Source organism: Triticum aestivum, chromosome 4D, assembly GCF_018294505.1.
Source record: "Triticum aestivum cultivar Chinese Spring chromosome 4D, IWGSC CS RefSeq v2.1, whole genome shotgun sequence".
NCBI classification, from domain to species: Eukaryota; Viridiplantae; Streptophyta; class Magnoliopsida; order Poales; family Poaceae; genus Triticum; species Triticum aestivum.
This window is the reverse complement of record NC_057805.1, coordinates 319,865,332-319,875,208: the sequence shown is the minus strand read 5'-3', so window position 1 is coordinate 319,875,208 and position 9,877 is coordinate 319,865,332. Positions and strand designations below refer to the sequence as shown.

Here is a 9,877-nt window from a genome sequence, read left to right as displayed (position 1 = left end):
TGTTGCACAAGCAGCTTTCCTTGCGAAAGATACTACAAACTCGGCCACAAAAAATTCTGACGCCACGAGGGATCTCACACCGAAAGCGACGGCCAGAGCTCGTACCGGCGACCGACCGGTGATGTCAGCCTACACGTCTTCCCGATTGGACCGGTCCAACCAAGCGCCGAAAACCGGTGGCCCCACGCTCGGCTCCTTGCCCTCCAAGCTTTCTCTCACCTCAAATCGCAAATCAAACCAAATTAAATACTCACATCACCCGCGTTGACATAGCAATCCCGAAAAAACCTAGTGCACCACCTCCACGAAACACCGTGTCCCGGTGGGAATCTGCCAGATCAAAACGTGAGATACAGATATACAGCAGTCCGTAGACGAGGTCCACGAATAGCCCTAGAATTCTATTCCGCCGCCTATAAATACGGGCCTCCTCTCCTCTCCAAACCAAAATAGCCTCCCAGCCCCCTCTGCCTCCCCAAAAAACAAACAAACAGAGGTCGCGCTTCCGATCTAGCTCTGCGGCTGTCACGAGGCTCCCCATTTCCCTCCCCGCAGCGCCGAAGCAAGCATGTGTCCCGGCGGCAGGTACGCGGGCCTTGACCTCCCCGCCGGCGCCGGCGCGGGGGACCTGCGGCCGGCGTTCGACGTGCTGGACGCGGACCACGACGGCCGCATCAGCCGCGACGACCTCAAGACCTTCTACGCCAACGCCGGCGCCACCGACGAGCGCTTCGACGACGACGACATCGAGGCCATGATCGCCGCCGCCGACGCCGACCTCGACGGCTTCGTGCAGTACCACGAGTTCGAGGGCCTCCTTGGCCGCGCAGCTAAGGCGGGGGCGGACAGCGGCTGCCGCTCCGCGATGGAGGACGCCTTCCGGCTAATGGACCGCGACGGGGACGGCAAGGTCGGGTTCGAGGACCTCAAGGCCTACCTCGGGTGGGCCGGGATGCCGGTCGCCGACGACGAGATCCGCGCCATGATAAGTATGGCTGCTGACGACGACGGCGGCGTGGGGCTCGAGGCGCTCGCCAGAATACTCGCCGTGGACTTTGATGCCATCGTCTGAAGAATCTAAAATAATTCGACTGTAAAGCACTAGACTTGATTTTTTGGGACTTTTCCCCCCTAAAATTTGGTTGGTGGGGAGAGCAGGCTGGCGTGAGATTGATTGTTGTAAGTGGTTCTCGTTAACCGTGAGTTTTGAATGTATCGTAGCTGTTACCCATAAAATCGAATCTTTGAGAAACATAAAAGATACTATGCGTGTATCCTTGGAAACTTAAACAAGTGCTCTACCCTCCTGCAGGTCATTATACTCTCTCTATTACACAACATAATGACAAAATCTAAATTTAACCATAAATTTAGTCAACAAGACCCATTGCGGCGGAGTAAAAATTATACCACTAAATTCGTATTTTCAAACTTAGATTTCAGAAAACAGCACTACATTGTGGAACGGAAGGAGAATATTACTAGCAGGAGAGGTCCCTTGTGCGTGGCTGCTTTATTTTTTATATAAGAAAAGAAGACAGTGGGTATACCTGGCCATGGGCCGGGCCTAAAAAAGCCCACGGCAGAAAACTGAGGCCCAGTCCCTCCAGGCCCTACCATCGGGCCTACTTTTCAAGCCCAAGCCCGGCCCATTTAATAAAAAGCCCTGAAAAGCCCTTAGGGCTTAGGGCCGTGGGCCGGGCCTCTTCCTTAAAATGCCAATATGCCAAGTCCAAGCCCGTCCAGGCCCTGCTGGTGGGCTCAAAACTCAGGCCCAAGCCCGGCCCACAGGCAAGCCCATCGGGCCTAGGCCCTGGATTTTAGGGCTGGGCCTGGGTGGGCCGACAGGGCCGGGCCGGAGATGGCCAGAACTAACAGTGGGTAAGTAACCAATTTAACTCAGATAAATACCGCTACCAAAAATCAGTTCACCCATGGTTACAAACACTTAGCCACTCCGGAGGCCGCAGTCGCAGCCGCGCCTAGCCTTCGCCTCCGCTACTCCCTCCTTCATCGTCATCGTCTGAGGTCGTCTAGCAAAGCCCAGCGGTGCACAATGGTGGCGAGAACGTGCACTGCCTCACCTTGGTGCCTCGGATCCAAGGTACCGGAGTCGCCATCTCCTTTCGACGGTTTCTCGCACTCGTCGCCGCCATGGGGAGGCCCCAGATGGATCTGACGTGGATGTTGCGGCTAGGCGGGTGGCGGCTCAACTGACTGATCTACCTTGCTCATGATCCGGTTATGTCGGCTCCTTGGCCGACGAGTCTGGGCAGGGCTATCTCTAGTGAGATGGTAGACGGTGGTGATGTGCTCCGTCTCGGTGTTGGTCGGTATTGTCGGGTGGTAGGCGCGACATATGCCAACGGGTGGCTTATCATGGTGGGTGCCAGTAAGACGTCGCCGGTGCCTGGAAACGGGATGAGGCGAAGACATGCACGCCGGCGAATCTTACCCAGGTTCGGGGCTCTCCGTGGAGATAACACCCCTAGTCCTGCTCTGTGGGGTCTACGCATGATCACTAGATCAGAAAGAGTAGCTACAAATGCTCCTTGAGCTGTCGGGTTCAAGGGAGAAGAAGAGCGAGGCTAGCTCTTGCTTCCCTCTCTCTATGTTGTGTGTAACTCTAAGAAGCCAACCCTTTGCATGGGTGCCCCGGGGGGTTTATATAGGCCTACCCCCCGGGGGTACAATTGTAATCCGGCTGGGCTCGGGTCCCAGTCGTCAGTGTCTGCGCTCGCCGGCTTCTCCGCCGGCCGTTGGGGCCCGCCGACTGGTGGGTCCCGCCGACTGGTGGGTCCCGCCGGCTGCCGGCCTCTTGGTCGACAGGCCGGCCCCACTGCCTAGGAGTCTTGTCGGCGGCTGCTTACTGTAGCCTCGTCCCTGATGACGAGGGCTTCGTCGAGGTAAGCGTGGCTACAGTGTGCCGCCTCGAGGGCTCTCACTGTAGCCTTAGCTCGTCTTGTCTCCTTAATGTGGCACATGCTTCGAGGGAGGGGGTAGCCGGCTTCTGGGGACCGGCTACGCCCTCGGCCGACTGGGGGAGGCCGGGCCGCCTTCGCGCCTCTCTCTGGCTAAATGGGCCCGCCGCCCGTGGGCCGTACTGGCGTCTGTCGTGGGTGATGTTGAGGCCAGCATGGCTACAGTGCCGAGCCGGACGGGAGATGGCCATCCCGTACGGTGTCCTGTGGCCATGCCTGCCTCGGACTTCGGGGGTAGTGGGCCGCACTGTGGCCATACTCCGTCTTGTCACCGTTATGTGGGTGTAGTTTTGGTGGGCGTGGTCTTGGCCGGCTTCTTGGAGTCGGCGCTCTTCGTGGCCGGCTCTGGGGAGTCGGCGCTCTTCATGGCCGGCTCTGGGGAGTCGGCATCCTCTATGGCCGGCATCCTGGAGTCGGCCATCCCGTGGTTATCTTAGGGGGAGGTTGCTGAGGCTGGGTCGCCTTCTGAGAGTCGGCTTCAGAGGTAGCCGACGGGGGAAGGCGGCCCAATGCTTTGAATACTTGAAGGCTCAAATGGCCTGATAATTTTTGAAGAGCCAGGGGCAGTCGGTATGGCTACCCGTGGCCATTTACTCCGACAGTAGTCCCCGAAGCTGATTGAGCTTCGAGGTTGGGTGGGAGTAGAGAAGCTCGGTCAGCTTCCTATCTTGACGAGCCGGCAGCTGGGAGCCGACTTTGGTTGGGCGCGCCGTCTCGGCCAAAAAAAATTGGAGTCGGAGGGCGGGAGCTCGCCAGCGCGTGCATCTGGCCGTGGGCCGGCCACTTGCCGCCTGCGAACCACGTGGCCTCTCTTGGCTAAAAAGCCTGCCAGCCCACGCGCGCGACGGGACGTCGCCGCAGGGCGGGGGCCCGCCACGCCCACGCCCGAGCCCAGGCGCGGATTCTCTGCGGCCCGAAGCCGCCCGCACGTCTTCCTGCGGCGGTTTCGGTACGCTTTTAGGGCGTAATAATCGCGAGGCGTGGGGGGAGTGGGTGCAGTTAATCCCACGTCTCACCCCACGCCCTGCCTCCCCGGCTTCACCGTGCGAAGCTATAAGTAGGGGGAGGGGAAGAGCGGCAGGCTCTCGCACGCTCCTCCTCTTTCCACCATCTTCTTCCTCCTGCCCTTTCTTGCAACAGCGCCTCGCCGCCGCGCTCTTCCACCACTCGCTCCTCCGCCGCCGCGCTCGTTATCGCCAGCCCCATGCCACGATGCAGTATGGCGGGGATTGGGACGGCTCCAACGTCCACGAGGATCACGTCGAATTCCTCCGCAAGACGCGGCGGCTGCCCGGCGCGGACAAGGTGGAGGTCCGTCTCGCGCCGGCGAAGGAGATTACGCCGGAGGCGCGGCGAGCGGGTAGTCTTCCGCTCACATTTCTTGCGCGGCATCGGCCTGCCCGTGAGCGCCTTCTTCCGCTCTTGGCTCGAGTTCTACCAACTCCAGCCGCACCACCTCACCCCAAACACGGTGGTGCTGCTGTCCGCCTTCGTCACCTTGTGCGAAGGCTACCTCGGCGTCCTCCCTACCCTCGAGCTCTGGGGGGAGTTCTTCCAGTCCAAGCTGGGCACGCGCATGCAAGGCGTGGCGGCTCAGAGTGGCGCCTTCATCGCGATGCGGAGGGTGGCTGCCGACAACCCCTTCCCCGTCATCACGCTGATCCAGTCGGTGAAGCGATGGCAAAAATCATACTTCTACGTGAAGAACGTCGCCCCGCAGGGCGACTACGTCAATCTGCCGGCTTACGTAGCCGGCCCACCGGTAGGCAGGCGGCCCCAGTGGTCCTACCGGGCCGTGACGCTGACGCCGGCTGGAACCGCAGCCGTCGCCCGAGTGCGAGCGATGATCCAGTCGGAGGGCTTGTCGGGGCCCGATCTGCTGGCCGCCTTCGTCACGCGCCGGGTGCTCCCGCTCCAGAGCCGCCCTCATCTGATCTGTCAGATGAGCGGCCAGCTCGATTCAAGCCGGATGTGCACCAAAGACATGCCGCACGACGAGGTGGCCTATATGGTGAACTACCTTGCGAACTGCAAGCTCTCCGAAGAGTGGCAGTTCGGCAAGGAGCCATATTGCCGAGCCCATCCGCCGCCGACGGTAAGTTCTCCTTGTCTCTTCCTCTTCTCTCAGTTTTGTCGCCGAGTTCCTTTTGGCCGACTCTAACTAGTCGGCTTGCCTCGACAGAGCCCTCTTCTTCGGCCTGCAGGCGGGTCGGACGCGGAGCGCCGATTCATCCCGGACCGGATGGAGCACGATCTGGAGGACCCCGACTTGGGGGCGGCTGCTATGGACGACAACACCGAGGCGGGCGGTGGCCAAGCCGACGCCGAAGCAGGTGGCTCCGGGCATGGAGTCAGCTTCGACGACTGGCCGGACGACGACGAGGCTGAAGTCGTCCCACGCCGTCAGCCGGCGTCTGGCCACGGCGCGGGTTCCTCTGCTGCGCCGCCTGCTCGGGGCGGCGGGCAAAAGCGTCGTGCCGCGCAGGGTTTGTTCGGCGGTCGGCCGAAGAAGCCCCGAGGCGGGGCAGCGGCGAATAGGCGGGAGGAGGCGGCCGCGAAGGCGGCCCGCTTCCGCAAGGCGGTGAAGCAACCGCAGACGGTGTCGGCGTAAGTACATATCCCTTCTTGCATTCTCCTTTTCTTTTCTCTGGTAACTCCTGAATTCTTGTCCTTCTCTCCAAACAACCAGAGCTCCATTGTCGCTCGAGCGGGCTGCTGCCGCCTCCGTTGTTGGGTCGCCGGGAGGATCCGGGAGCACCACTCGCCGCGTGGACCCCCGTGCCGATCTTCTGGCGGCGACGGAGCGGAACGCGCGGGAGGTGCGGGAGGAGCAGGAGGCGCGGGAGGTAGAGGCTTTGAAGGCGGCTGCCGCCAAGGCGGCGCAGGAGGAGGAGGCGGCGAAGGCGTGCGCTGACGCCGCCGCCAAGGCGATGGCAGATGAAGCCCTGCTGGTCACCCCACTGCGCGTCGCGGCGCCTGGGGCCCCGGAGCCCTCGCCCGAAGAAGCCGGCAGTGACCGGCCGGGGCTGGAGAGGGATGACGACGTCGTCATCCTGGAGAGGGCGGTGGTACCGACCCCGCCGACTGGAGCGGCTCAAGGCGGCCGGCCCGATCTGCCGCCTGCGCAGTCGGCGGGGGGCGAGCCGGCCGCGAGGACTGAGCTGGCGGTCCGGACGCCGCCGAGCCGGCGCGCGGGGAAGGCTGCGTCAGAGCCACAGAAGGCTGCGTCGGAGCTGCAGCCGGCCGCGGGCTCCAGCTCGTCGGCCCAGGATGTGGAGGTGGCCAGCGCCACCTCGGGGTGGACGCCGGGCGGAGGGACGGCCGTGATGAACGTGGCCGCGCAGGACGTCCGGACCCGGCTCCACGCCCAGGCTACGGCGCTGAGGCGATACACCGACGAATTCCTTGCGATGCGGGCGGCCATCCGGGTTAGTCTTCTTATCTTGCTTCTTCTTGATCTTGGTTTCTTCCGTGGGGGCGCGTCAGCGCACCCACTGGGTGTAGTCCCCGAGTTCCGAGTCGGCTGCTGAGCAGGCGGCTTGGAACTTCTTAGTGGATTTAGCTTTGCTATTCTCGTTCTTACTTCGATCTTCTGCCTGTTTTGCAGGACTACCACAATCTTCGCGCGGCTGCCTTCAACTCCCAGTCTCGGGAGCTGACCCAGAAAACCGTCCACCTAACTGAGAGCCGGGGTAAGTACTTCGTCCTTTATCTCACGTGGGGGCGCGTCAGCGCACCCACTGGGTGTAGTCCCCGAGATTCAGGCCGACTGCTGAGCAGTCGGGTCGGATCTTCCTTGACGACTTCCTCCTATTGCTTCTTCTTTTTCTGCCGTCCTTGCAGCGGCCAACGCCAGCCTGAGGGCGCAGCTGGGAGGTTCTCAGGCTGCCCTTCGTGCCAAGGAGGCCGAGTTTGCCGCCTTGGTGCAGGAACGTGACCGCCTGGCCAAGAGGTTGGCCGACCAGGAGGAGGGCCACAAGGCGGCTCTGAAGGCGGTGCAGGACAGCGAAGCCGCCCTCCAGGCCGAGTACGAGACAGAGGCGGCTGGCTGGGCCGAAGAAAAGCAGACTCTGATCAATAGCTACGGCCAGATCGAAGATTTGGTTGACGGTAAGCCGCCTACTTCTTCGTCCTTTCTTGCCGTCTGCCGCTTTTGGCTCGTTTTCTGACTTCGTCTCTTCTCTCTTTCTTTCTTGCACAGAGTACTTCCCTGACTACTCTACCGCCGCCAACCAGATCATCGAGGCCCGCCGCCAAGCACGAAGGCAGGCTGGCGCCGAGATTGCACCAAACGCTGGCCGTTCGCCGGAGGAGCAGCTCTTGGCGATCCAGGCCCGTCTCCAGCCGGCTCACCGACTGCTCCGCCGGCTTCAGCGTGCCGGGGCGCAAGTATTGGCCGCCCTCTGGCCCGGCGAAGTGGTTCCCCGCACCCCCAGTCGGACTGCCGACAGGCTGGAGGTGGCAGTTGGCCGCTTTGAAGCTTGGAAGGCTTCGGCGGCTCGGTCCGGCGCCAGGCGGGCGCTGGAGTTCGTCAATGCCTGGTATCCCGGCCTGAGTCTGGACCAGCTGGCTACCTGGCGGCAGCAGGCCGACACGGAGCTGGAGCCGGCGCGGCCGGCTATCATCCGGCGGGCTTCGGCGATCGCCGACTACACCGACACCAGCGCCTTCGCCCCTGAGGTAGATGACAACGGTGTTGCCCAGCCGGAGGAGTGGTTCGGGCTGAACCCGGCAGACGGTGAAGACTCGGCGGAGGAGATCGACTCCAGCGACGAGGGTGAGGAGGAGGAGGAGGAGGAGGGTGAAGACACCGGGCCGGATGGTGGAGCGGCCGGCTAGCCTCAGCCTGACCGCGCCTCCAGCACCACGTCACGCGCGGGTGCGTCGCCTGCCACCGGTGGTGACCAAGCCGAGACCCGCCAGCCGACCACTCCTTCAGTCGGCGACGCCATCTCCACCGACCAACCCGGCCCCCGCACCGCGCCTTAGTCTAGTCTGCTATCTTTTGTTTTCCTGTCTTGTCACTTTTGGAACAATATTCTGTTAAGTTTACACAATTCCACCCACTGAGGGTGTATTCGAACTATGTCGATTGCCGGCCTGTTGGGGGCTTTATATGTATATATGACTATGCATGCGTTTGGCTTTTCCTCGTTCTTTGCTTTTCATCCTTCTGCTGATTCCTTTGCCGCCCTCCCTTGGTTGCCGCATCCCCAGTCAGACAGTTGCTCTGCAATCTGTGGCTGGAGAAGTGCTTGGCCAATTGGGAGGGCAAGTACTCTAGCTTTGTTGGATTAGAGCTAAGTGTTTAGGAAGCCGGCCAACCGGCTGTTCTGACAGCCGGCAGGCGTGGTTGGAGGCCGTCTTTTCGCTATATGGGTTCATTAGTCCTTAGCCGTTTTTCGTGTGGGCGTCCTTTCTGCCTTGTCTCTTGCTAGTCGGTCAGTCGGTTCTTCGAGCTACGACTTTCAACAAGAGAAGACTCGGGAGCCGGCACACTACTTGTCTGACTTCAGGTAGAACTTTTAATATAGCTTAAGGCGGCCAGTCCCCGGGCCGACTAGTCGAACCCGGTGCCAGACAAAAAATCAAATGTAATAATACATTCATGGATATGACACTTGTCACTCATAGATAAATAAAGGCACTCCCCGAGTGCTCCTCGGGGAGCCTGTTGTTTCATACTTAGTACAAAAGGGTAGCATGATACATACTGCTTTCAACTGTAAAATCTTCTCAGGAGGTTCGCGTTCCATGGTCGCTCCGACTCCTTGCCGGAGTCATCTCTCTTGCGTGCTCTTGGTTTTTGGGCGTCGATCAAGTAGTAGGAGTCGTTGCCTAGTGCCTTGCTGATGACGAAGGGGCCTTCCCAAGGGGCCGAGAGCTTGTGCTGGCCGGCTGTTCGCTGGATCAGCCGAAGCACAAGGTTGCCCTCTTGGAAGGATCTTGGCTTGACCTTGCGGTTGTGGTAGCGGCGCAACCCTTGCTGGTAGATGGCGGACCGGCTGAGTGCTAACAGCCGGCCTTCTTCTAGTAGGTCGACGCCGTCTTCTCTTGCTTCCTTGGCCTCCGCCTCCGTGTACATGGTGACCCGAGGCGAGTCGAACTCGATGTCGGTTGGGATGACAGCCTCGGCACCATATACAAGGAAGAACGGAGTGAAGCCGGTTGACTTGTTGGGGGTAGTGCGCAGACTCCAGAGGACAGCCGGCAGCTCATCGAGGCAGCAGCCGGCCGATCGCTCCAGTGGTACAACCAGTCGGGGCTTGATGCCGGAGAGGATGAGTCCATTTGCTCGCTCGACCTGGCCGTTTGACTGCGGGTGGGCAACAGACGCTAAGTCCAGTCGGATGCCCTGCGTCGCGCAGAAACGTGCTAGTGCTCCTTTGGCAAAGTTTGTGCCGTTGTCGGTGATGATGCTGTGCGGTACGCCGTACCGAGTAGTGATGTCGGTGATGAATGTTACAGCAGTCGGCCCATTCAGCTTCTTGATTGGCTTTGCTTCGATCCACTTTGTGAACTTGTCCACGGCGACAAGCAGATGTGTCAAGCCGCCGCGGGCTGTCTTGAAAGGGCCCACCATGTCCAGTCCCTAGACGGCAAAGGGCCAGGTGAGGGGAATGGTCTTGAGTGCAGAAGCCGACAGGTGTTGCTTGGAACTGAAGACTTGGCATCCTCTGCAGCTCTTGACTATCTCTTTGACATCTTCCAAAGCAGTCGGCCAAAAGAAGCCGTGGCGGAAAGCTTTGGCCACAAGTGATCTTGAGGCTGCGTGGTGGCCGCATTCGCCTTGATGGATATCCTTGAGGATTGCCACTCCTTTTTCTGGCTCGACACAACGCTGGAAGACTCCAGTGACGCTGCGCTTCACAAGCTCTCTGTTGATTATTGCATAT

General features: G+C 60.7%; 1 protein-coding gene across 1 annotated transcript; it reads left to right on the top strand.

Moving 5' to 3' along the window:
- The first annotated feature begins 434 nt into the window (after positions 1 to 434).
- On the top strand, positions 435 to 1,263 carry LOC123099958 (calcium-binding protein CP1). The gene has a single exon (XM_044521969.1). The coding sequence runs from the start codon at positions 569 to 571 to the stop codon at positions 1,070 to 1,072; it is 504 nt and encodes a 167-aa protein (XP_044377904.1). The 5' UTR covers positions 435 to 568; the 3' UTR covers positions 1,073 to 1,263.
- The last annotated feature ends 8,614 nt before the right edge of the window (positions 1,264 to 9,877 follow it).

What these genes read in the sequence shown, in the direction of transcription:
- LOC123099958 (XM_044521969.1), top strand. Translation starts at nt 569, where the DNA reads ATGTGTCCCGGCGGCAGGTACGCGGGCCTTGACCTCCCCGCCGGCGCC.